Source organism: Lemur catta, chromosome 21 (assembly GCF_020740605.2).
Source record: "Lemur catta isolate mLemCat1 chromosome 21, mLemCat1.pri, whole genome shotgun sequence".
Taxonomy (NCBI): domain Eukaryota; kingdom Metazoa; phylum Chordata; class Mammalia; order Primates; family Lemuridae; genus Lemur; species Lemur catta.
This window is the reverse complement of record NC_059148.1, coordinates 25170678-25198614: the sequence shown is the minus strand read 5'-3', so window position 1 is coordinate 25198614 and position 27937 is coordinate 25170678. Positions and strand designations below refer to the sequence as shown.

At 37.5% G+C, this 27937-nt stretch overlaps 1 protein-coding gene across 3 annotated transcripts in view; it reads right to left on the bottom strand.

The window, feature by feature from the left end:
- NAA25 (N-alpha-acetyltransferase 25, NatB auxiliary subunit) overlaps positions 1-27937 on the bottom strand; it is a 53274-nt gene that overhangs the window by 16827 nt on the left and 8510 nt on the right. For all 3 annotated transcript variants that reach the window (XM_045534800.1, XM_045534802.1, XM_045534801.1), the window contains exons 2-17: positions 26629-26714; positions 26048-26186; positions 24499-24617; positions 21653-21727; positions 20073-20180; positions 19626-19704; positions 18484-18595; positions 17790-17879; positions 15004-15173; positions 13086-13198; positions 10983-11190; positions 9709-9798; positions 6914-7094; positions 6110-6209; positions 753-904; positions 91-216 (exon numbers count right to left, since the gene is read on the bottom strand). In XM_045534800.1, the coding sequence (XP_045390756.1) occupies positions 91-216; positions 753-904; positions 6110-6209; positions 6914-7094; positions 9709-9798; positions 10983-11190; positions 13086-13198; positions 15004-15173; positions 17790-17879; positions 18484-18595; positions 19626-19704; positions 20073-20180; positions 21653-21727; positions 24499-24617; positions 26048-26186; positions 26629-26714 (1948 nt within the window). The remainder of the gene's footprint in view (positions 1-90; positions 217-752; positions 905-6109; positions 6210-6913; positions 7095-9708; positions 9799-10982; positions 11191-13085; positions 13199-15003; positions 15174-17789; positions 17880-18483; positions 18596-19625; positions 19705-20072; positions 20181-21652; positions 21728-24498; positions 24618-26047; positions 26187-26628; positions 26715-27937) is intronic.

The window sequence follows — 27937 nt, the reverse complement described above, 5'->3', positions numbered from 1 at the left end:
ATTTGTGTAACAAGTAGATTTTTTCTTTTTAAATCTTAGATTCATCCTAATTCTTTAAAAATAAATTGCTAGGGGTTAAATTCTAGTTACCTGTCTTTTGGATCCCAGCTGAAGAAAACATTTAAGTCTCTGTTGTCTCGCAAATTTTCCCATGGAATATCATCTTCTTCTGGCCTAAGATTCATTGACTTTATACTTTCTGCTAAACTGGTTGATCTATGATATAGAAAATTTATTATGTATTATTTCAGTAGTAAAACAGCCATGCAAATGTATTAACCAGGACTTGGTTTTATTAGAAAGAGAGGAAGGGAAAGAGGAAGGCACGATTTACTATTAAGAAGGGTTCACATAAAGTAAAAGAGAACCAAGCACAGATCATACTGGCTTTGCTACACAGCAAAACAAAGGGTTCTGGAAGCCCGACCAAAATAAAGGAAATTAGTATTAATTCCTGAAATCCCTTGTTTGTAGGGGAGGGGGAGACCTTGTAAGAAAAATATGGACCAGGAAGTGATGACCATGGCCTAATTGGCTTCTGTACTGGACCTGAGATGTTGCTGGCAGTATGCTGTCATTCCCCATGACATGCACCCAGGTTGTGTTTTCTCTTTCTTTCATGTAAGAACCCCCTTTCTCTCTTTTTTGTCCATTGTTCCTTAAGCCTGCTAATGACACCCATGAGCCCATTAATGGCTCTCAGCATCTGATCTAATCCCTTAGTTCCTTTCCACCTCTTATGCAATACTTACATATTTGCTTCAAGTAGAAGGTCTAACAGCATCCGTTCAGTACGGACTTGTGCAAAGTGAAGAGAATTATTCAGCCTGTTCCTAAAAGCGATAAACTCTGGGATCTTCTCAAATGCACCATATTTGTAAGCTTGAATAATATATTCTGAGGTCTGGGAAGGAAAGACATCACCTTGGTATAAATATTTCACAAGCGAGGCAACGTAAGCAACCCTTGCCAGCCAAAACAAAACACTTGAACTAAAATTAAGTTTTGAATTTAATTTCTAAAGGTCTTGTCACCAAATAGAATGTTGCCTTTTAAAAATGTTATTTTTATTCCTTCCTACCTGAGATAACTGTCTTCTTTACTAATATTGCTAATTAGAATACCCAGCTGCTGCTACTAGCACACAGACCTCTTGGCAGTCATGTCTTTCAGTTCAACAGGACTGGAAGTTCTGTTTTGCCATATCAATCAAAAATTTGGTTAGTGCCATTCTGGAAGGGATATTACTCCATGTTTTTCTGCATCTAGGATAAACTGTGTTTCATACAAAGGTTCTAAAAATACCGGAATAACATAGCCACCCCTCCACCCCAAATAAAAATCACACTCCTTCAGAAAAAGACAGGTTGCTCCTTAGTTTTGTTTATTTCCAAATACTGTATCACAAACACAGGGCATATAAGCATTATATCAGAATAAAAGTAAGACGCCAAACAAAAGACCTATAAAAATGCATGTCATAATCCATTCTAAGGACAGAAAGACTTCAAGAACTAGGTTTCTTGTCCATCTAAACTACATAAGACCTCTGCTGGAAATTTCCATAAACAAGTAAGAGAAGGGAACACTTATCACATGTGCTTTAATTGTAGATTAACACATATATATGGATGAAACATTATAGAACAGAGGCAAGATAAAGAATTGTAAACAGAAATTCTGGCACAACAGAAGAAAATCTCAGTGAAGAACATTTCATGGGTATGGGCCGCACTGCCATCAGGATCAGAAGATAGGAGATTACCCCCTTGGGCCAAGGAAAGTGTTAAGCTCAAAGCTGATGTCTGCCCCAAGGATCTTTTCTGAAAAGCCAATCTTTATATAGCCTCAGTTAGTCAGCTCTACCCCCATCTCCATTATGTCTGAATAATTTGCCCAGTAGAAAAATAGGCCAATAGTCAACAACATACCCTCTGATACACAGCCTCGCAGGGTTCATTTCAGGCCGCGGGATTGCGCCACGGGCGCTAATTCAACTGCATTCGATGCGGCTTTTAAACCCCCATGGAACACCTCGGCGAGCTGTTTGCCTGCAGTATCTGGAGAAATTAAAGACGGACGGACACAAGAAAATTAAAAAGATTACTTGTGATCCTGCAGGTTTAAAGAAGGACTACCTGAAAAAGCCTGAGAGTACCTTCTAGCTTGATTAAGGGATAGTGATACACCCCATCAGGAAGAGGCCAGGATACTCTAAACATGGATGTCTATCCTATGGCCCCTTGGCTTAGAAAACATAGCAAGGTTTCCTATCAGCCCTTGCAATAGGAACTTATAGCTTGGAAAAACTGGCTGGTCAGGAACATGTGATTTAGCAATTAATCAGGAAGAAAATATGACTCTATTAATTCCAATCAAATTTATAAATTACAATTCCAAAATGTGCTGTGATTAAAGGCTAGACTCCAGCCTTATGGAGTGTAGAGGCAGTTTTAATTTCTGAGTGGTCTCTGGAATACCACTTTAGAAAAATGTCAGAAGCTTTTAAAAGAGAAAAATAAGGGGCAACAAAGGGAGAATATCGTCTTTAACAAACTAAGAAGGCAACTATCATTCTCTGGCTTTTCTTTTTTAGATAGTCCTCCTTTAATGCTGCAGTAAAGTACCACTGCAGAGCTAGACAAGAGCCTGGGAAGCAACCAATAGGACAAAGGCTATGAAAGTATTACTATATGAAAAAACAACCCCTAAAAGAACTGCAGGCAAAACTAGAAGCCACAGGCACTCTAAAGACTTCTAAATATCAAAATACATTGTCCATACTTATTTCTACTCATTTATGCACCAACGAGGCTATTTAGATCCCGTATGGATTCCTGAAATGAACCCTGGTTGCTGTAAAAATTAGGAAAATACATGGACATCAAACCCCTGAATAATGACCTTCATGAATACCTAAAATAGAGATTTTAAAGGGAAATTTTTATGATGTATAAACATTTAAGTGACTTTTGGAGATATGAAAACCTGCTGATTCTTGTATTGTGAAAAAAAAAAAAATCTATTCCAAAGAAAGATGACAGCAGACAATGACCTTTCTAGAAAGAAAATCCCTGTGTATACCTTCCAAATATAACATTCAATCCCACAGCACGATGCCTTACTAAGCAGAACACTGGATTTTCCCTTTAGGTAAAAGTGTTCTTTCAAAGAGCTACTTGGGAATTGAAGTACATCAGTCACCCAAGAAAAAAGCATCCGGGGATCCCCAAAACTACCAAGAATAAAAGATATAGAGCACAGAGCTTTGGCCATGAAGAGAGGTATTCTCATACTATGAGCAGAAGGTTTAAAACATAACATATGGTTATGTTTTGTTCTGGTTAAACAGAAGGTTTAAACATAACAGTATGACACTACAATTATGATCTTTCTTAGCCTCAGACTCCTTTAGGAAACAGTCCACATCACAGTCTCCATTTTCTTATTCTGGGACGTGGCATTAAGGCCCATTTTCCTTGCTGTATTGTGTTTTTCTTTTGATTCCAGGACTGCCCAAGATTATCTACTTCTATATGATTAAATTAGCTCCATCTTCTCGGTTCATTGTGATAAAAATAAATTTTAAGCAAAAAGTCCTAGAACCAGATCAATAAAATGCTACAATTTTATCAAGTACAATATCACATATATTCAGATGAATTAGTCAATTCTGCCACACACAACTGTCAGCAAACCATTAAAAAAAATGATACAAAAAAACCACTCAGGATAACAAACTCAAATTGCTCCAGGGGATCTCCTTTCCCTATAATATTTTGTGATTTTTGTTTCATGGATTTTTGTTTTTTTAAAACAACTCTTCAGATACAACATTTGTGGGAAGAAAAAAATTAAAGTCTAACTTTTATTACTATAAGATAATGTGCTAGGATGGGCGTGGTGGCTCACACCTGTAATCCTAGCACTTTGGGAGGCCGAGGCAGGAGGATCACTCAAGGTCAGGGGTTCAAGACCAGCCTGAGCAAGAGGGAGACCCTGTTTCTACTAAAAATAGAAAGAAATTAGCTGGACAACTAAAATACACAGAAAAAATTAGCCGGGCATGGTGGCGCATGCCTGTAGTCCCAGCTAGTCGGGAGGCTGAGGCAGAAGGATTGCTTGAGCCCAGGAGTTTGAGGTTGTTGTGAGCTAGCCTGACACCACAGCACTCTAGCCCAAGCAACAGAGCAAGACTCTGTTTCAAAAAAAAAAAAAAAAAAAAACATAATGTGCTAGCATCATGGTGGCTCACACTTGTAAATCCCAGCAGCTCAGGAGGCTGAGGCAGGAGGATTGCTTAAGCCCAGGAGTTCGAGGCTGCAGTGAGCTATGATTGCATCACTGCACTCCAACCTGGGCAACAGAGTGAGACCCCATCTCTTAAAAAAAAAAAAAAAAAAGATAATATGCCTTAATGACCAAATCTTCATGAATTGGCCATATTTGGTTCTTCTAGAATGCTTGAAAACTGGAGGAAAACCAGCCACCAGACTTGAATTAATCCCTTATTTACTGGCACTATGTCAAAGCTATATGAGAAACAAAGCTTTGAAAAAGATTCTTCAGTAAATCAACTGTTTCTTTAATCTCCTTCTTATAATTACAGAAACAAGAGCCAAAATAATGAGACTTAAGGAAATGAATTCTTTTGACATTTTTACTGAAACTTCTTGAAAACAGAGGAGGGCAAGCACAGATACTTGAACAGACAGTGAAAACGCATAGATTTATAACTCAGTTGCCCACTCATGCTAGGAGATCTTAGAAACCCAATGTCCTAGAGATGCCCTTCTGACCTCTAAGCCAGGCCAGCACTTTCTGAACAACATGGTCAGATACTGATACCCACTTCCCTCTCTCCCTGATCAGAAGCTGTGCCCCAAAATGAGATCTAGACAAAGATATCAATTATTGCAGGAAAGGAGGAAAACTTGGGGGAGGGGATGCAAGGCTAAAAACCAACTGATGGTACACAGCTCACCATCTAAGCACAAGAAGAAGCTTTCCACCTGCTCAGAGCCATCCTTTGCTACTCCAGCCCTCTAGGCCACTCCCTGAAGCTTGTCAAAACATAATTATCATAAGCTGAAAACAACAAACCTATATTCTATTCTGCAGAAATATTTCTGCCCTGCCTTCTATTTAATACACCCCTAAAGAATTAGATGGAAGATAGATTAGCCATAGCTATTATAAAAGGGTTTTTAAAAAAAATCCTCATGGGTGTTTGCCAAGAATCCCAGATACCAATTCTCTTGCCAAGGTCCTTAGTAGCTGGTAGACCATGAGAATAGAAAGCTACGGGCAGATATCTGGCATGGCCAAATTCCAGGCAAGGAGTCCTAGAAGTAATGAGAACCAAGTAGGTGGTGACCACCCTAAAGATATGCCTTCTCTCCATATTCCTTGGGTAGTTTTGTGTGGTTGGTTGAATGAATAGAGACCATATGGTTTTTCCACAAAAATTTCTACCTAACCAGTAAGTGAAGTCCAAGTCTGCTTGCAGTGAAAAATATGGGGCAAATCCCATCCTTTCATTATGGCACAGAGACACTCTTTGTCTTATTTGTTGCTACTTTAAAAACCGTACTATTGACTTAAATATCCTGGAATGTTCTTTAATTTTCTAGAAAATATGTGTACCCTATCTTATTTGTTGCTACTTTAAAAAACATATTATTGACCTAAATATCTTGGAATGTTCTTTAATTTTCTAGAAAATATAAGTGTACTCACTGTTGGCAAAGGGCACAGTAGATATAAATGTCAAGATTAAATAAAGGTAACAGAGAGCAGCTGCTATCACAGAATCATACATGGCATCCCCGGCTATAAACTCTAAGAAGCATAACACTTCATAGCCTGTTAATACCCAGTTTTAAATGCAACTTTCCAAGGATTCTACTAAACACACGCATTCTAACAAACACAAATAACTCTTTACCTCTCCCTAACAGCCTTGGACAGTAAGCTGTGGCCTAAGGGCACTTGTTAGTGCAGCATGGTGCACCTCAACATGTGCACTTGTGACATGAGGTAACATACTGTCTGAATTATGTGCAGTCAGCAGGCAAGGCCATAGTAAAAAAAATGGTTTTTCACTTACATCTTTCTGATTGGAGTGGAAAAACCTGAGTGCGAAGTTACAAGACTGGGAGGCAGCAGCATACTGACCTAGAGATTCTGCGTATCGGGTCAAAAGATAACTAGGTCGGAAGGAAAGAAAAAAAAAATATGTGTTATATTTACCCACCTCTAGTATCAAATACTACACTTCAAATACACCTGGCAAAGAAATAGCTATGCATAAAGAAAAAGTAAAACATCCTGCCGTAGAAATGATCTAATTCACAGGATCAAATAAAAAAAAGAAAAGAAAATCAGCAAAGTTAATTCATTTTTGTGGGAGACCTAAAGTTCTATGCCATGCCTTCTTACACTCTGATGATTAACGGAACATAAAATTTATAAGAGAACATAATACTGCCTTCCTAAAACAGCATCACAAGGAATAGAAAAAATGCCCTTAAATAATCACAAAGAGTAGTCAAAAGCATCTCTGAGGTCAACAAACAAAATACATGTCTCAACATCAACTGCAAGGCAGAAGTAAAGACTTCAAAATTATACATGCCAACAATAAGGTTTCAAAGTATATAGCTGTTTGCCATTTATAGGGAAAACTCGTTTACCATTTCTAAATTGTGCAAATTTTAAAATTACCACAAAATGCTAGGACATATAAAATTCTTTCTCCTTTGTAATAAGGCATAATGGGTGATTATTTAATCTAAAAAGCTTAATGTCAGGAATAATTTTATTGCTGAAATCTAAAAGTTAAGAGTCCTACATATGTGTATCCCACACTGGTGCAGCTGGCTGTTCATTATTCAGAGTATATACTACCAACCCAATGGTATCGTGCTGGATATGCTTAGCATCGAGGCTGGAGTAAAGATCCACTACTGGTTCAAATGCACCCAGCATACAGTAGATTCGAACAAGCAGCAATTTGAATTGAGCATTGGAAGGGCTATGGGTTAATCCCTCTTCCAGCAAAGTCAGGGCCTGCCACACAGCGGTCTCGTCACCTAGAACCAAAATACAGCATTATCCACTGCAAATGGAGGTGTCTTTAAAAACAAAACATTATTGACATCATCACCTCCCTTAACTATTGTATAAATGAGTTTAGATGGCAGAGAACAAATTTTAGATACACATTTGTAACCAAAATAGAGAATTTCCCTAGCTGACAGTCTCTCTCAACAGTTAAGTCAGTTATTAACTATGCCGTCTGCAAAACTAATGCAGATTTCAAGTGGACAGGTCATAGGGGGGAAGTTACAGAATCTCATAGAATTTCAAAGAGATGAACTTTGAAAAAGAACTGGAGTCCACCAACCTTACCCCTGCAGGATTTTTTCTACAAGATCCCAGAGATAGATGTTCTCTATAGACATCATTTTTTTTCCATATGTAGCTCTATTAACAGAGTATCAATAGGATATTTTTAAAAAATTGTTGATTAATAATCAAACTAAAATGATACACATTTTTTTTGGCCTACCAAATTTCAAAAGGTTACATGTATCAACAGTCTTAAAGATTAACTTGTCTGTTATGATCTCTATAAAATATGGGTAAAGTTTCATATATAAAAATATTCATATACTCTGTAATGATGAGAGAATGGCTAATTATAGTAACATCCACACATGGAAACACTGTACAGCCATTTGATGTTAATATAGAGTTTTTAATTACAAGGGAAAAATGTTTGTGCAATAATGTTCAGTAAACACAGACACAGAAAATTCAAATTAGCATGAAGATTCGATCTCAAGTCAGTAAAATGTGTACACAGAAGAGAAAAGAAGAAAATAGGAAAAAATGTTAGAGTGAATTTGGGATCTAAAAAGGAGAGATTTCAAATAAACTGATTTCCAAAATTTTTATAAGCTCCTGTTATAGTCAGTAAAAACAGCTAAAATAAATCTCCATGTAATAAGATTTTAAAGACCGGGCGCGGTGGCTCACGCCTGTAATCCTAGCACTCTGGGAGGCCGAGGCGGGTGGATCTCTCGAGGTCAGGAGTTCGAGACCAGCCTGAGCGAGACCCCGTCTCTACTAAAAATAGAAAGAAATTATCTGGCCAACTAAAATACATATAGAAAAAATTAGCCGGGCATGGTGGCGCATGTCTGTAGTCCCAGCTACTTGGGAGGCTGAGGCAGTAGGATCGCTTAAGCCCAGGAGTTTGAGGTTGCTGTGAGCTGGGCTGACGCCACGGCACTCACTCTAGCCTGGGCAACAAAGTGAGACTCTGTTTCAAAAAAAACAAAAACAAAAACAAAAAAAAAAAACAAAAAAAGATTTTAAGGTTATATTCTGTATGCTTTTTTCCAAAAGAAACAAGACATAACCAAAAATTGGGGCTTTAGATAAATATCACTGATAGTCCCACCCAAACTATGCAAACTACCCATAATATACCCAAACTATCATTATTATTTTAATGTATTTCCTTTCAAATATAATTAATTTTACATTTTAATGTATTTCCTTTCAAATATAATTAATTTTACATAGTATTAAATCATAACATACATCTGATTCTGTATTTTGCTATTTTACCTTTAAGTGTTTCCCGTGTTGCTACCTGGTCTTCACAATCATAATTTTATTTAATTCAATATTCACTGACTTAAACCCTAGAATAGCACTAGATATAAGACCCAAAGAGAAGAGTTACAGGTGGTTCCAGGCCTCAAGAAGAGTCAAAGAAACAGATGGACAATTACAGAGATTAGATCTTTTTAAGAAGTCTAGGTTATTCAGGGATAACTGGTATCAGGGAAAAAAATAAATCTGGAAACAAAATTTTAAAGCAAGCAACAAAAAAGTGGTTTAAGTTACACTTCTTTCTGAACTATTAAACCAATACGAAGATACTTATTATTTTTTTATTTTATAAAATTTTATAATAACTATGCAAATTCTTCATCAAATCAAAGTGCATCAAGGGTTGATGAAGTCTTTTGGGACATAATTTTTCTAACTAAATTTTATAATACAGGCATAACAACATGACATCTTTCACTCTCCGTTTTAACTTTGCAGCATAATCATAAATACCTTTCTGCATTTCTGAGTAATGCATAAGCACCTAAAGTTAATTTTTTTACCCAAAACTGCTAGTAAGAGAAAATGTCAGGTGGGAGAACCTAAAGAAAAGGCAGTCCCATTTGCTGAGTAACTCATAATGCTTCCTTTACCACGTATTATATTTTTGTCTTAAATGAGCTACTCAGAACTGTATTCCAAAAAGAATGTATTTTCCTGCATATAAAATTTTTAAAGTGAATAAAAAGGGCTATTCTGTTCCATGAGCCTATACATCTATTTATGAATCAGTCTCATTATACTTTAATTGTCGTAGCTTGTAACAGGTTTTTTACACTTATCACTCATTATTCAGAAACATTAAAAAACAGAACAACTATCTATTGATTTAAGATTACCCTGATTACAGGGAGGGGGATAAATCAGAGACTTGGGTTCTTCTAGAAGCAACCTGGAAAAAGGGAAAAGAAGAAAGACCTAAAAGTATAAATCAAATTCATGGATTATATAATTAATCTAAGGAAAGAACATAGTATTTATAATTAAAAAAAAAATTCAATTGAAATCACTGCTGCTTACCTGTTTCTCTACATATATCAATAAGCACATGAACCGCAAGGAGACAGTAATAGTCAGAAAATTGCAATTCTGTTTTCAAACAGGATTTCCCTATAGGGAAAAAAAAAAATCATGAATTTTAACATTTGTTCAACTATTACTGCCCCAAAGAAGTCTTTTAAAGCAGAAAACTGACAGGAAGGAGAAGCGGAAAAGGAAAAGAAATTAAGAATAAGATAAAAAATACCAAAAAAAATAAATAAATAAGCCATGAATCAAAAGATTCAGAACCAAATGAGACCACGGTCAGCTGGAACAGAAGGAAAGGTTCCAGAGCAGACACAGTATCCATGATGGTCCCAAAGGAAGAGCAACAAGATTTGGAAGGAGGTTTTAGGTGAAGAAAAGAACATAAGCCAAGTGCCATGTATAAATAAATAAATATTATGCTCCTTACTTCATCTAGTTTTTTAGAATATAGTTAGAGAAGTGCTGACATCTTCTCATCAGACAATTTTAGATTTCTATCACATATATCCAGCAAAGGCCAGGCCAATCCGAAGATCATCTACTTCCAAACTAAGTATCTTACAATCTACAATATTTCTTTTGTTCACTAACACAGTCTATATATTATTAATAAGAATATTAAGGTCTATAAGCAGAAAAATGTGACAATGATCATAAACTATGCAATTTATATGAGCCCGAATATAATAAAGAGTAAGCTCATCAAATCAGGAAGTATATGGACTACTGAAAGATAAATAAAATTATTTAAAACTCCAAGCTTAAGAAAGGCTTTTCGGCCATGTGTGGTGGCTCACGCCTCTGATCCTAGCCCTCTGGGAGGCCGAGGCGGGAGGATTGTTTGAGCTCAGGAGTTCGAGACCAGCCTGAGCAAGAGTGAGACCCCGTCTCTACTAAAAATAGAAAGAAATTATATGGACAGCTAAAAATATATAGAGAAAAATTAGCCGGGCATGGTGGCGCATGCCTGTAGTCCCAGCTACTCGGGAGGCTGAGGCAGGAGGATTGCTTAAGCCCAGGAGTTTGAGGTTGCTGTGAGTGAGGCTGATGCCATGGCACTCTAGCCTGGGCAACAGAGTGAGACTCTGTCTCAAAAAAAAAAAAAAAGAAAGGCTTTTCATCATATTGCTTAGATTGTTCTTCCTACTTGACAAAATATTTTCCTTACCAAACGCATTGAAACAGGGTGCTATGGATGTCTGAAAAACTGACTTCTAAGTCTTAGCAGATAAGGGAACTACTGTACATTTGGAATGGTTGCTCACCAAACTCCAGTCCATGCTGGTACCTTAACATCAGTTCTCTGACCACACTCAATTTCTGACTTTTATCCATGGTGTGATACAAGCCAAGTAACCTTGTCAGCTGCACCACACACAGATGTTGCTGCAGAGCTCTGATGTCAGCAGGTAGTGCCAGCTTATCCTCTGTTGGTGTTGACAAAGGAACAACTCCAAGTAACTGATTAATAAACTGCAAAGTGGAGAAAAAAGGAGCACAGGTCTCAAAACACAAATCTTCCATAATTAACAGAAATTGAAATGGTCTAGAAAAAGACAATCAAGGAACAAAAAATTAAAATCCCTTTAGTATATCATTTGCTATCTACCAAAATAGCTAAAAACAAAACAAGTCTGTGACAGGCTGGGCACAGTGGCTTACACCTGTAATTCTAGCACTCTGGGAGGCCGAGGTGGGAGGATCGGTTGAGCTCAGGAAACGAGACCAGCCTGAACAAGAGCGAGACTCCATCTCTACTAAAAATAGAATAAGTAGCCAGGCATGGTGGTGCGTGTCGGTAGTCCCAGCTATTTGGAGGCTGAGGCAGGAGGATCACTGGAACCGAGGAGTTTGAGGTTGTTGTTAGCTAGGCTGACACCACAGCACTCTAGCCTGGGCGACAAAGCAAGACTCTGTCTCAAAAAGAAAAGAAAGACTGTAGAAGAGCAAATTGCCAAAAAGTTTGTAAAAATATAAAAACCTTCAAGGATCTTGATGCACAAAATAAATTCTTTATTTTTTTTTATTTTTTATTTTTTGAGACAGAGTCTCGCTGTGTTGCCTGGGCTAGAGTGAGTGCCGTGGCGTCAGCCTAGCTCACAGCAACCTCAAACTCCTGGGCTTAAGCGATCCTACTGCCTCAGCCTCCCCAGTAGCTGGGACTACAGGCATGCGCCACCATGCCCGGCTAATTTTATTTTTCTATACATATATTTTAGTTGGCCAGATAATTTCTTTCTATTTTTAGTAGAGACGAGGTCTCACTCTGGCTGAGGCTGGTCTCGAACTCTTGACCTCGAGCAATCTACCCGCCTCGGCCTCCCAGAGTGCTAGGATTACAGGCGTGAGCCACCGCGCCCGGCCCGCAAAATAAATTCTTAAAGGGAAGATTATACATTGAAAGAAATGATTATCTTATGTCGTTGACCTTAAATTTTAGTTTAACTTTCCTTTTTGAGATAATTATAGATTCACACTCAGGTATAAGAAATAACACAAAGAAATCCCATATACCATTCATCCAATTTCTCCCAATGGTAACATCTTGCCGTAAAGTCTTAACTATTTAAATATGGTAAGAATTAAAAAAATAAAAAACACCAGTTCCAGCTATATATTGATTAAACACATGCATATTGTCACTCACTTTTAAAATCCTATTAAGATTTATAAGGAATAAAGCGGAATAAACCCACAAAGATCAAGAATATGTCCCCGGCCGGGCGCGGTGGCTCATGCCTGTGATCCTAGCACTCTGGGAGGCAGAGGCGGGGGGATTGTTTGAGCTCAGGAGTTCGAGACCAGCCTGAGCAAGGGCGAGGCCCCGTCTCTACTAAAAATAGAAAGAAATTATATGGACAGCTAAAAAAATATATATATATAGAAAAATTAGCCAGGCATGGTGGGGGAGTATCAATTTCCTAATTATGATATTATACTACAGCTATGCAAGATAAAACTGGAGCTATCACAGCCATCCCGTAAGAAAAAAAAAGAAAAAAGAAACTGGAGCTAAACAGAGGAAGGGTATATGTGATCTCTGTTTATTTTCTTCCAATTGTAGGTAAATCTACAATTATCTCAAAATCAAATGTACAAAAAAGGAGAATCTAATCATCTGTCAGGGATTTACTCCCACTGTGGCTTAACATAAGAAATCACGACTTCACCCCATAATATTCAGAAATTAAAAAAAAAGAAATCATGCCTTCAGTGTAATAGTATGTAGAGTACTTAGCTTGACAAGGCAATTATCGTAGTATCTTGTGTTCACCACTCTCACACATTTTAGAAAAGAAACTCAAACACTTAACCTTCGTGTTCAATAAAGAGGCACCCAGCAGAATTTTTAACCATGTAGTACTTACTTTGGTACACTGTGTAGCAGGCAAAAGGTCAACAAACACCTTAAGGTCTGTAAAACAACAAGGTTTATCTCCAAACTTTTTAAAATATTGGAACATTAATTCTTCTGGATCACCTAAGACAGGAAAAAAAAACATTAAATTATTCATGGGCTGAAGCAATTTATAATTTAAGTGAGAGATCTAACTTGAAACATTTATTTCAATTAAGTTAAAATTTTGCTTGAATGAGAATGAATGAGTATGAAGGCTGGAAGATCACTTGCCAGTTTTAAAATCTGGCTCAACGACTCCTGTCTATAATCAGAGCACTATGGGAGGCAGAGGTGAGAGGATCGTTAGATGCCATGAGTTCGAGACCAGCCCAAGCATCATAGCAAGACCCCCGCCTCTACAAAAAAAAAAATATTGGTCTGGTGTGGTGAAGCACACCTGTACTCCCAGCTACTCGTAAGGCTGAGGGGGGAGGATCGCTTGAGCCCAGGAATTTTTAAATTTTAATACAAATTTCAAAAATAGGCCGGGCACGGTGGCTCACGCCTATAATCCTAGCACTCTGGGAGGCCAAGGCGGGTGGATTGCTTGAGCTCAGGAGTTCGAGACCAGTCTGAGCAAGAGCGAGACCCCGTCTCTACTAAAAATAGAAAGAAATTATCTGGCCAACTAAAATATATATATATAAAAAAATAGCCGGGCATGGTGGCGCATGCCTGTAGTCCCAGCTACTCGGGAGTCTGAGGCAGGAGGATCGTTTAAGCCCAGGAGTTTGAGGTTGCTGTGAGCTAGGCTGATGCCACGGCACTCACTCTAGCCCGGGCAACAAAGTGAGACTCTGTCCCAATCAATAAATCAATCAATAAATAAAATGAAGCTGAAAATTGGGAGAATTATTATCTTAAATTTAACAAAAATGTAGATATAATTAAAACAGTAAGTTAATTTTTAGTATGAGCAAAGAATCACTGCTTTTTGGGGTGGGGGATCATTTTTCCAGCAACGTGTGAACTATTATGGCATCCTTCATAATTATGACAACTTCACTTATTATGCAATAGATCACAAAAAACTATTTTACAAAAACATCCACGCCGGGCGCGGTGGCTCACGCCTGTAATCCTAGCACTCTGGGAGGCCAAGGCGGGTGGATCGCTCGAGGTCAGGAGTTTGAGACCAGCCCGAGCGAGACCCCGTCTCTACTTAAAATAAAAATAAAAATTATCTGGACAACTAAAAATATATATAGAAAAAATTAGCCGGGCATGGTGGCACACGCCTGTAGTCCCAGCTACTCGGGAGGCTGAGGCAGTAGGATTGCTTAAGCCCAGGAGTTTGAGGTTGCTGCGAGCTAGGCTGATGCCACGGCACTCACTCTAGCCTGGGCAACACAGCGAGACTCTGTCTCAAAAAAAAAAAACATCCAAAGGCCTCACCAAATTTCTAGAAGGCTTCTCTCAGTGCTTTACTATCCATATCATTGTTTTCTCCCATCTTGTCATTATCCTTAGAAATTTTCTCTTCAGTTGTGAATTGCTCTAATTCTGCCACATTGTCTTTTGTACAGTTTTGTGAGTGCTTAGAACAGATTTTTAAAAAACCTTTCATCCACTTCATTAAACTTTTGCAAACTGGCAATTTTACTTTGAAATTGATTTTTACTTTATTGTTGGGTCAGCAAGAGAATGTCTGACAAAGACTCCGATAAAATAGAAATGTTAATGTTAAGCCAAGTTGAGTATGTAATTGATGTCTAATTTTATAAGTGATCCATTCTTTAGAAGTGTTTTCAGCTTATGAAGATGTTTGCTTCCCAAACATGACTTTGTCACTGTAGGCCTCACATAATAAATACTTCATTTAGGTACTGAGGGCATCCCTGTATCTTCTCACGGATCCCAATCCCAAATATCATATGGTTTCTTACCAAGTTTATACTCATCATTACAACCTTGATTTCGTAAACGCCTAATCAGCTCCAGTTTAGCTAGATGTGGTCCTCGGAGATGGCGAGAACTTTTAGATTCTTCTGTTATCCGATCTTCTATAAACTTCACAGCTTCTTCTGTGGAATAATGTACTTCCCCTTCTAAAGAACTGGATATAAACACATGAAAAAGGCATTTTATTGCCTCTGTTGTCCTTCCCAAAACTTTGAGTCAAGCCAAATTGATTTTAAGAAACAAATTAGAAAAACCACTTTGATGATTATTAAATACAAATGGGAATAAACAAGAACTACGAGCATATTCCAACAGATAACATGTTATAAGATTACTCCCAATTTTGACATTTGATTAATGCAGTGACTAACCACCTCTACTTCTTTCTTTAAAAAAAAAATGGATAATTTTGTATATATAAAATATTGTCAATGGCCAGAAATGGTAGCTCACACCTGTAATCCCACCACTTTGGGAGGCCGAGAGGTGAGAGGATCACTTGAGGCCAGGAGTTCAAGACCAGCCTGTGCAACACAGCAAGACCCCATCTCTACAAAAAACCAAAAAAATTAGCTGGGTGTAGTGGTGTGCACCTGTAACTTGGGAGGCTGAAGCAGGAAGATGGCTTGGGCACAGGAGTTCAAGGTTGCAGTGATCTATGATCATGCCACTGCACTCTAGCCTGAATGACACAGCGAGTCCCTGTCTCTCTTAAAAGAAAAAAATTGCCCAATAAAAATATCAGTAAATTTTATTTTATTGCTTGAAGAATGAAAGCTGAGAAAAATTAGATAACTTAGTTAATCCTGAAGTAAGTTACTCCTAAAGTAAGCATAAGTTCATAATTGATATCTGAATTCACTTTTTTAAAAGATCCCATTTATGTTTATAGTAATATTGTCTTGCAGTAGTCCCCAACAAAGGATAAAAGAAAAGGAAATCCACAAAAATCCAAGTATTATCAATATAAGAAGTTAAATGAATTACAATACATCTCTGAAACGCAGTACTCTTAAGCCACGAAAAAGAATGAAAGAAATCTACATGTACCATATATGGAAAGATGCCCAAGATATATTTAAAGGAGGAAAATATCAACTTGCAGATCATTATGTCTAATGCAATCCCATTTTTATGTTAAATAATAAGAATTATGTTAGCATAAGACAAAAATAATCTAAAGGAAAAGACACCAAACTGTTATCAAGAGTTATTTCTGGAACAGTAGGGTAACTGGGAACTGCAACACCACACCTTTCTACACTACCAAGATTTTAATAATGAGCCGGGCCCTCTGTGCACTGCTCCGAAGAGGTGCACGTGGGAGCGGCAGATGGCAGGTGGGCCTGGGCCCTCACCCCTGACACTTCCTTCCCCCACTGGCAGGCTCAGGGCGGGTGGATGCCCGGGTCATCCTGGCCCACTCAGCTCACACCAGCCTTCTGGCCTGAGTGAGGGGCAGGGCTTGGGGCTCTGCTCTTCAGACCCTGGGAGGGAATCGATGTCTGTAGGGTCTGGGCCCAGGGTCTCCAGTTGCAGCCCATGCTGAGGGAGTGTCCATCCATCTGGTTGTACTCAAACATTCATTCATTCAGCGTTGGTTAGAAGCCCACCCGGGCAGCACCTTAACACCCTGAATACGGTCTCCTATGCACTTCCTTGACCATCGTATGGGATGGACTATATTTGCCTTGGCTTCTCCATAAGGCAAACGGGCAGCCCCAGGGTTAGGGTGGGAGAGTCGGAAGTTTGTTAGCTTTATAAGATAAAATCTGAAAATTTGGGTCGGTTCAGTGGAGTAAAAGGTTCTTTTCTGTTCTCCCATGTGTTCCATGTAAAGCCAGATGAGGAGAAAAATTTTGTTTCTGGGTTACCGTAGCCATAAGGACCTAAAAATTGCTTAAGTCAGGTTTTGTAGATGGAGAAACTGAGGCCCGGAGTAGAAGAGAGGATTAGCCAGTGCCAGATAACCTAACTCAAGTCTAGAAATTTTTCTACTACCTCACCCTCCCTGGATGCTCCAGTCTCCCATTATTAAGGATTCCCTTTGAGGAGGGGTCAGTGGGATGGGGACATTGGTAGTTAGAGTAATAGATAGCGTCTCCGATTTAGTTGCTAACAGCTCAGGTAAGGTAGAAACTTCATTAGTGGTACCCTCACCTAAATGTCAAGAACTAAACTTTACTTAAAAGTTAGTTAAAGAATGTCAGTGATATTGTGTATTAGAAACAAATCAATAAAACTGCAAGTCATTGGTTAGTTTCCCTTTCAAAAAAAATAATAATTTTGGCTGGGCACAGTGGCTCACGCATGTAATCTTAGCACTCTGGGAGGCCCAGGCAGGAGGATTGCTTGAGCTCAGGAGTTCCAGAGCAGCCTGAGCAAGAGCGAGACCCTGTCTCTACTAAAAGTAGAAAAAATTAGCCGGGCGTGGTGGCATGTGCTTGTAGTCCCAGCTACCCAGGAGGCTGAGGCAGGAGGATCGCTTGAGCCCAGGAGTTTGAGGTTGCTGTGAGCTAGGTTGACGCCACAGCACTCTAGCCCAGGCAAGAGAGTGAGACTCTGTCCCAAAAAAAAAAAAAAAAAAAAAAAAAAGATTTTAATAATGAACATGTGTATTTTACAATTAAAAAATAGGAAAAAATCTCTTACTTTGAAAGGAGTACATTATTGTAAATAATGAAAAAGAATTCAATTGGCTTACAATGAAATCCTTTTGCTACAACATATTTAAAATCACCATTGTAATTCAGGAAAGACGACAACTTACTGTTCACCTTCAGCAGGAGGAGTCCAGGCCTCTTCAATTAGTCGAAAGACAGAATCGAAATAAGTCAGATAGAACTGCCAATCATCTGAGCTAAAATTAGATTGAATGATGCACAGAGGATTAAACCCAAGTTGTGACAAATACACCTTAGGAACCACGGTATTCAACTTATGTTCTATAACAAGTTATATTTTAGGGTGTACTAGGAATGGCCCACCCCTCCCTCTGGGTTTCCTCTGCAGCCCTGAAAGGGCATTTTCCAGAGGCATTTTCAAACTTTAAGAGACTACTCTTTACTTTAATAAAATGACCAGGCCTAGAAAACTAATATTCTTAACAGAAAACTCCCCACATAATCACTTGCTAAATGTGGGGTTGAGGGGGGAGTGCTGTAGAAAGGAAGCCTCTCTCTTTTAGGCCAATACTGAATTTGATAAATTAATGATTTCCAGCATTCATTTTCAGGACCTAACTAATATTCAGTACCATGGTCACTGAGAAAATAAAGTAACATTATATCTCTTTATTGAAAGATGAAGCCTCCTTGAAAACTTTAAAAAACATCCAGGATACAACTACTAATAGAATACTTCATGCCCAGAAATTTCAAAATGCACAGACACAAACAAAAACTCAATAGTGAGGCCTTAAAGCCTCACTACAATCTCAGGGTACAAAAAAAGTATCTACTCACTTTTTCAGTAAGAGGCGCCGGGAAAGGGCATTGCACTCTGGCCACCTGCTCAGCTTCTTATACATAGCCATGCATTTATTTTCTCGACTCTGAATCTCACTTGTCAACTTCTCTACAATTAAGAGGTACAAAAGTTGGTAAACTGGTTTCATTTTACTCAAAAACCAGAACAAAGGCCAACCACAAGAAGGAAAATGTCACATTTTCTTATTGACTTCTTTAGAAAATGGGACCACTATTATATACAAACTTCTATTTTATTGAAGATTATTTTGCTGAAAAGAAAAACAAAGTATATTTCTGGTACTAAATTTTTATAATCATTTTCTCTGTAAAATACAATAATCCAGAATGTATTGCATTGAGGATCTAGTACACAGGATACACTTATAAAACTCCAACAGGTGGCCAGGCACAGTGGCTCACGCCTGTAATCCCAGCACTTTGGGAGGCCAAGGCGGAAGGATTGCTTGAGATCAGTAGTTCAAGACCAGCCTGGGTAACACAGCGAGACTCTGTCTCTACAAAACATTAGGCAGGCATGGTGGCGTGCACCTGTAGTCCTAACTACTTGGCAGGCCAGGAATTTGAGCCTACAGTGAGCTATAATCACGTCCCTATACTCTACCCTGGAAGACAGAATGAGATTCTATCTAAAAAAAAAAAAAAAGAAAAAGAAAAACTTTAAAGAAAAAACAATTTTTTAAAATAAAAACATTGTGCTAACTGAATAAGATTATGAGCCAGTACACTACATTTTCATTTGTGGTTTAAAAAAAAGAAAGGAAAGGAGGGAAGATACATCTTAAGAAGAATATAAAGGACAAGTAACTGGAGGAGAACCTAGAGGAATAGGGTATAGAGATCTGGGGCATAATCTTTCACACTCCTTGAATTTTCTGAAGCCATTATTTTCAATTAAAAATATTTTTTAAAATAAATTTATGGCATACAGAAAAGTCTAGAAGAACATAAAATGATCACAAGTTATTTTTTATGTCTTTGTATCTTTATGTTTCTATATCAGAAAATTTCCTCTCATCACCAGGAAATGGAGGAAAAAAGAGAAATTTTCCACAATAAATATTTTTCATGTTTAAATAGGAATTTTTAAAAATTTTAAGAAAGCTTTAAAAAATTACCTCCTAATTTCCCTCTGATGACATCCAAGGCTTCCTGGTACTTTCCTAAACGTTCCAGGATCATATAATAAAGTTCAACCTTACAGAAAAAAACAAGACATGCAACCACTGAAACTTCTCAATAATAAAGAGATAGTCATTTTCATATTTTTAAAAGTTATTTAATAGTAAAGAACATTATCATCAAATGAGATAAAACTGACAATAAGAAGTAGACAACAGTGTTTCCCCTGCCTATATACATCTCAGCCTAGAGTATTTGCTAGAAACAGCTCAGTGTTCATTATACTTAAGCTGGGGGCTTTCAAAGCTTCACATTTACACAAAGGCCAACACTGAGGACCCAGCTATCAAGCTGGAATAAAACAACAGTTCATAATATTGTAACATAATATTGTAGCATTATCAAAATCATGAAAACACAAAAGTAGGGCTTAAATTACTTACTTCAGCCTCAGCTTCTATCTTGTCCTCTTTCACCATTTTTTCTACCATTCTCTCAGCAAGGGGCAGAAACATTGTTTTTGAGAGGTTTTCATCCTGTGCAGATATAGACTAGAGCGGGAAACATAAATGTTTCATTCTAATTTCTCCCCTGCTTGCACTATTTATATTAATACACAGACCATTACTGTGACTCTGGAACATAATTATCAATTCACTATGTCAAATCAGACCTACTCTGAATTGTCAACAGGGTACATTAGAGAGTAATCTGCCTTATAAGAGATTTCTCTACTAAAGTTTCATCATCCCATGCATTATTAAAATACTAAGCTTCCAGCCGGGTGCGGTGTCTCACGCCTGTAATCCTAGCACTCTGGGAGGCCGAGGCGGGAGGATCATTCGAGCTCAGGCGTTCGAGACCAGCCTGAGCAAGAGCGAGACCCCATCTCTACTAAAAAATAGAAAGAAACTATATGGACAACTAAAAATATATATAGAAAAATTAGCCGGGCATGGTGGCGCATGCCTGTAGTCCCAGCTACTCGGGAGGCTGAGGCAGTAGGATTGCTCGAATCCAGGAGTTTGAGGTTGCTGTGAGCTAGGCTGATGCCACCGCACTCTAGCCCAGGCAACAGAGTGATACTCTGTCTCAAAAAAAAAAAAAAAAAAAAAAAAACAAAAAAAAAACTAAGCTTCCACAATATGACCTAATTTTTAAATAGGTTATTCATACATTTTTCTGGAAATATGTAAAGAGGGAGCATGCCTATATTGTTTATTATACATAAAGAGTATCATCAGGTATTTGAAGAAGAAAGCTTTCAGATCTTTTTGAGATGTTCGCGTATTAGAAGGGAAATGCCAATTCCTTCTACTTATACAGTTTACTAGTAGCTACAGTTGCCTTAAATTTATAATTAAAATGCATGATATTAAAGATGTTTATATTGCCAGATTCTGCTCAGAACTCACTTAACCCTTGTAAACAACCTTTCAAGGTGTATGTTATGCTTATTTTATAGACAAAGGAACTAAGATTAAGAGATTCCCCTTCCCTTAAAGCTCTCCAAGACATGTGGTAAGGCCAGTATATGAAGGCAGACCTGTCTGACCCCAGAACATCTATTCTTAGTCACTACATCTTAACTCCTTCCTCCGCATCCTCTCCTATACAGAATCTTACTCTGGTCCTTACAGCAGTTCTGGGAGATAAATATCTCCATTCTGCAAAAGAGCAAACTCAGGCTCAGAAATGAGAAGTGATAAAAGAAGGCCACCCAGTTCAATGACCTGTACACTAATTAACAATACTGTCTTTAAGAAAAACCTCAATTCGACAAATAACCTAGCAATGTATTTAAGATTCAAGGGAAATACAGTCCACGTTGCATACAAATAAAGCGATAGATCAACTTATTAAGAATACCAAAAATCCCCAACTTAACAAGTCAACTGACAATATGTAAATTCCTGGTTTGACACATGCTGCGACATACTACCCAAATGTTCAGAAGATACACTAAGGACAACAACATAAAAATAAAAACAAACTTCAACACCATTCTGAATGCCATACTCACTTGCATAATTAAGCTCATCACAGACCAAAAGTAGTAAGGGTTTTTGGGGACAATCTTATATAGAGCCATGCCAGCCTGAAAGACAGAGAGCCATAAATACTTAATTTAGAAAACACCACACAAAGGGTAATTAATGATCTAGATAAGCTGACAAGTTTCCTAGGACAACAGCAATACATTTACATACACATTACTATAGGTGTGGTGACACACACTTGTAGTCCTAGCTACTCAGGAGGCTGAGGCTTGAGCCCGGGAGTGGGAGGCTACAGTGAGCTATGATCGTGCCCCTGCACTCCACCTGGGGTGACAGAAAAAGACCCTGTCTCTTTAAAAAACAAAAAATAAAACAAAAACAATAAAAGGAGTAAAGCAGACCTACTCAAGCATAACTTAGAATCTAGAGTGCCAATGGCACAATCATAGCTCACTGCAGCCTCAAAGTCGGCTCAAGCAATTCTCCTGCCTCACCCTCCCAAGTAGCTGGCACTACAGGCATGCGTCAGTCACCACAATCAGCTAATTTTTGTTTAGGACATCTTAAAAAAAAAAAAAAACGACATCTGGCTAAAACAAAGGATTAAGAAGAGTAGTAGTAGGGGACAGAGTTGAAAGGTAGACTGAGGTGTCTTTGTTACAAGGCACTCAAAAAGGAGTCTACAGGGAGTAGGGAAGTGATATGTATAAATCTATACTCTTCTAGGAAGAGTATCTTAGCAGTACTGTGAAGAGACAGAATAGCAAGAAAAGGTAAAGCGATGAGGCAGCAAACCAGGATGAGGTAAATCAAACAGAAAAGGGTCATGAAAGACACTGGAGGTAGAATCAAGATGATCTGGAAACCAAATGGACACACGGAGTAACATAGGGTAGAAGGAGGGTCTAAGATGGCTTGAGGCTCCTGCTTCTAACCCTGGGTATGTATACTCTGCAGATATGTAATGAAAATGTTAGAAAATCAATTTTACTTGAGAATTTGGGAAAAGGAAACTTTTTTTATAATGATAGAGATTAAATAATACTAGAAATTAATATAAATTTTCATATAAAATACAAGACAAAAATTTCATGCTCACACTCTACCATCTTGCAGACTCAGACAATGTTATAAGAGAAAATAATGGATGACAGACAAGTTTTAGAAACATGGCTCTAAGTTGGTGACTCAGAGAGTGGAAATGTCATTTATAGAAAAGAAAAATCTAATCGCCATATATAAATGACTAGCTATTCTTCATTTACAGTGGTTTTAAATATTAGTTGCCAGAGATGTCATTTGGGGCAGTAGAAGCTCTTAAGATTCCCTCCCTCCTACCTCCACCAGTTTATACAAATCATTCATTTATTTAACAAATATATATTGTGCAAATGCTATTCTAGGTGCTGGGGATTCAGCAGTAAGCAAAATAAACAAAAGCCTTCACCCTTATGAAACCCAACATTAAATCTGTGAAATACCTATTACCTCAGACTGCCATACCACATTCAAAATAAACATACATATAAGCTAAGGAATCATAGCTTCCTTAAGCAGGCACAATGATAGTACAAAAATTAGACATTCCAGTCTGAAACATTTAACAGTAGACTACTTCATTTTTCCAATGCATTAGAATGGAATAAAATAAAAACAAGTTATAGTTAAAACATATTAAGGACCTATGCCAGACATAATAGCTCGTGCCTGTAATCCCAGATATGTGGGGGAGGCTGAGGCTGAGGCTGAGGCTGGAGGAACGCTTGAGGCCAGGAGTTCAAGATTAGCCTGGGCAACATAGTGAGACCATGTCTCATATAAATATTTTTAAAAATTAAAAAAGTGTATTAAGGAGCTATAATTGTTAAACCACATCAAAGCAATATTTCCAGAAAGCAAGATGCAAAACTGTATATATTGTATCTCTGACAACATGTAAAGCTAAGCTATACAAAAAAGAAAACTAGCTCTATGTTCAAGTGGTAGATTATTTTTTCCTTTTCTCAAAATTTGCCTTAATATTGCTATTGCACGAACTTGTCCTTTTTGTTATTTGATATACATATATTGTTTGTATATATAAAGGTTGATTTTAAGGAGAAGTATTTGTATTAATATAGTATCTTCCATCCTGCCTGATTTATCTATTGTTGTATTTCAGGTAAAGAATATGGTAAGATAAAAACCCTCATAAGAAACTTTGCCTTCAGAAGACATTATACTCACAAACAAAGCATTTCTTTAAAAAATTAGCTTTTACTGTAACTGTTTATAGGCTTAATAGTGCAGGTTTCATTTCTCTGGGATATCATCTTTACTCACCGCTAGTCCAAATGAGGCTCCTTCACATGTATACAAAGAACACTTATGACAGATAAGCTGCCTCAGGGAAAAAAACACAACAATAACAACAAAAAACAAGCATCTGAGGCAATGGGGATTTTTCCCCCTGGTAGATTTAAAAATCTCAACAGGCTATCAACAATTAAAATTTACAAAGCAGACTGAAACTTTACAATTACTCCTTCTGCAGTGTGTACATTTTTTGCTCTGGGATTTCTGCCCATTTTCTGAAAATGTAACAGCAATTTTACAGTGGGACAATTTGAAGCAGACTTACCAGAACCAAACAAAACACACCACCAAGCCACAAAAGGAGACCATCAACTTTTTTCCAAATTAAATACTTAAAGAACTTGAATGACGGTTCATCTTTAAACCCATATGGAAAATAACTGGCTGATCTCCACACACAAATACATAAATTCAATTCTATATAAACACACTCCAGTGCGGTTAAATCACATTAAAGAGACATTTTTCTCCAACAGCAAATCCCATACCCCAGTGGGTTTGGGGATCAAATTACCTGTTGCATTTTCTTGTATTCACCCACTCTGGCATAGGCCATGAAAAGGTGAGAGTGATACTCCTCACTATTGGGAACTTTCTTCACAGCTGCCTCATAAAGTTTTGTAACTAACTCCGCTAAGATAAAGAGAAATAAGATTTACATTACACTTCAATAATTAAAGAAAATCCTAACAGCATTTAATTTTCTTCCTACTTGGCAGAAACAGATGTCTCCTATCATTAAGGAAGAAGTATTTGCTTTGCCTCATTTGATCATTTCTCTTCTCTTGGTTAGGTGTTGTTCGGATGAAGCATGAAATAGGTCAGGCCTCCTCATCACATTTACAACATGCAAGACCCTATAGGATCTGGCTTCAGTCTCCTTCCTAACTCTTTCCCCAAGTCAATGTAATCCCTAAATAATCAGACATAATACTCCAACTCTTAAGTTTTATCTTTTGTAATTATTAAAAACAAAATTAAGCTATAAAATAACATTTTCTGCCCACCAGATTGGCAAAAATTTTAAAGGTTAAGAATAGTGTTGACAAGGATGTGGAGCAATCAAAAATCAGAAACTGCTAGGATGTTGAAGAAACAAGTTGACATTATCTTTCTTTATCTTGGAGCTAAACATACACTTACCCTATGATCCGACAATTACACTACTAGACTGCAGTGTAGTCACCCAACAAAATGTTTTGTAGCAGTAAAAATGAATTAACTCCAGCCACTTGGAAATCAGATGAAAAATGCAAATCATAGAATACATATAGTACAAATTCACTTATATGAAGTTCAAAATTAAGCAAAACTAATAATGTATAACTTAGAGAAAAAAATTGATAAATATTTTTTAAAACGCAAGAGAATGAAAAATATTCAGAATAGCAAGTTCCTCTTGGGAAGTAAAAGGGGAACTAAGATTGATGAGGTACATACACAGGAATAATTGATAATGCTCTATTTCTTAAGTTGGATGTAGGTTCATGAGTGTTAATTATTACACAACAAATTTACTAGTATGTTACATAAAATATATTCTTTCATAATATGTATTATGAAAAATATGTATTATTTCATAATATTGAGAAATCAATAATGAAAATCTTTATTTATAGATGAAATCATAGACTATCTAGAATATGCTCTGAAATAATCTGGCAGGAGGAGGAGTATAGACAAAATAAAATTGGCTATGTCTTAATAACTGCTGAAGGTGGGTAATGGGAATAATGGAATTTATTAGACTCTTCTATTTTTGTCTATGTTTGAAATTTTCCATACTAAAAAGTGAAAATAAGGGTAAGGCCTCTATTTAGCTAATCAAAATAGCATAACAAACTCACTTTAATCTTCACTCCAATTCAAGGATCCTAATACATGTAAACTATCCTTTCTGTCTACAGTCCTCACAAACCACTGCTAATGCATTATTCTGCCCGCTGCCATCCATTCAAATCATGAATGATAAGTAAATCAGACAAAGCTAACTCAAAAACTCAATCAGAAATATCCAAAAACTTTAGCTCAGGTTGAAAAACAGTGAAAAGAAAGAAACATACGTCGATGCATCTCCCGGTAAAGAATAGTCAATGCCTGCAGTGAGTTGTCATCTGTGGGTTCAAGGGCTGCCACCTCCTGTGCCAAGGTGAAGGCTTCCTCTTGCTTTCCAGTTCTCTGCAAACCGATTGCCTTTAAAACCTGATAGAAAGGAAAGAAAAATCAGTTTTTAAAAGGACCAGAAAAAGAAATATGAACCAAAGAAAGCCAATCTGAAAGTACAAATTGCAAGGTATACCTACGTTGCTAATAAACTGAACCTATTTTTACTAAAAATATAAGCAAATCAAGTCTCTCCTATTTCAATCATATTAAGAGTACACAATATTGCTTAAAAGAATCCTGTGAAAATAAAAAATTAGGGTAATGATATCTAAAGAAATAAACAGCTAGCTTTTAATTAAATACTATTTATGGCATGTAAATGACCAGGAAACTAAATGGTCTACAACGTACTCTGAAAAAAAAACAAAAAACAAAAAACACAATGTCACTACAGAGATTAAACATCCTTCCCCTTTAAGGTGAAGAATTACAAATATAACCCACCAAATATAAGTAACTCAAGGGTAAAAGAACTTACCTTAGCACAATGAAGATCCTTATGTTTCTTCAACAGTTTATCTGCTTGCTGAATTGCCATTTTATTATTACCATTATCAAGATAATCTGTGAAGAAAGAAATTATACAATAGTTATTATTATTCCTTCAACAACAAATATGAAAAATGCACACGCTGAAACAGATGTTTCAGAAAGTATCTTAATTTGCTATTGAAAACATCATGGACCTGATTTTAACTCTGAACAGCTAGGACGGTCCAAAATACAATCTTACATTTCTGTAGTTCTCTCTCATCCAAAAACAGGCCAGACCATAACCTACTACCACTACCAGGCCCTTCTTTCTTCAGAAGGTCTCGAATCAGTATAGGAACAAATGAGGCATAGACAACTCAAAACAATCTGTAGCCAGGCACAATGGCTCATGCCTATAATCCCAGCACTTTGAGAGGCCAAGGCGGGAGGGTCACTTGAGGCCAGGAAATTGAGACCAGGAATTTGAGACCAAGCTGGGCAACATAGCAAGACACTGTCTCTACAAAAAATAGGAAAATTAGCCAGGTGTGGTGGTATGTGCCTATAGTCTCAGCTACTCGGGAGGCTGAGGCAAGAGGATTGCTTGAGCCCAGGAATTAGAGGTTGCAGTGAGCTACCATCGTGCTACTGCACCCTAGCCTGGGGGACAGAAAGAGACCGTGTCTCTAAATAAATAACCAATCTATGGACCAAATGTTGGTGAGAATGTGGAGCAACAGGAACTCTCATTCATTGCTGGTGGGAATGCGAAATGGTACAGCCACTTTTATAAGAAATCACCAAAGTGTCTTTCAAACTAAACATACTCTTACCATATGATCCAGCAACCCCACTCCTTGGTATTTATCCAAATGACTTGAAAATTATACACACATAAAAATCTGCACACATGAATGTTCATAGCAGCTTTATTAAATGTCAAAATTTATAAACAAGCAAGATGTTCTTCAATAGGTGAGTACATAAATAAACCGCACAATGGAATTATATTCAGCAATAAAAAGAAATAACCTACCAAAACACAAAAAGATATGAGAAAAAATACACACACAAAAAAAGCCATGGAGGAACCTTAAATGCATATTGCCAAGTGAAAAAAAGCCACTCTGGCCAGGCACAGTGGCTCACACTTGTAATCCTGGCACTCTGGGAGGCCAAGGCAAAAGGATCGCTTGAGCTCAGTAGTTGGAGACCAGCCTGAGCAAGAGTAAGGCCTGGTCCCTACAAAAAATACAAAAAATTAGCCAGGCATGGTGAGGCACACCTATAGCCCTAGCTACTTGGGAGGCTGA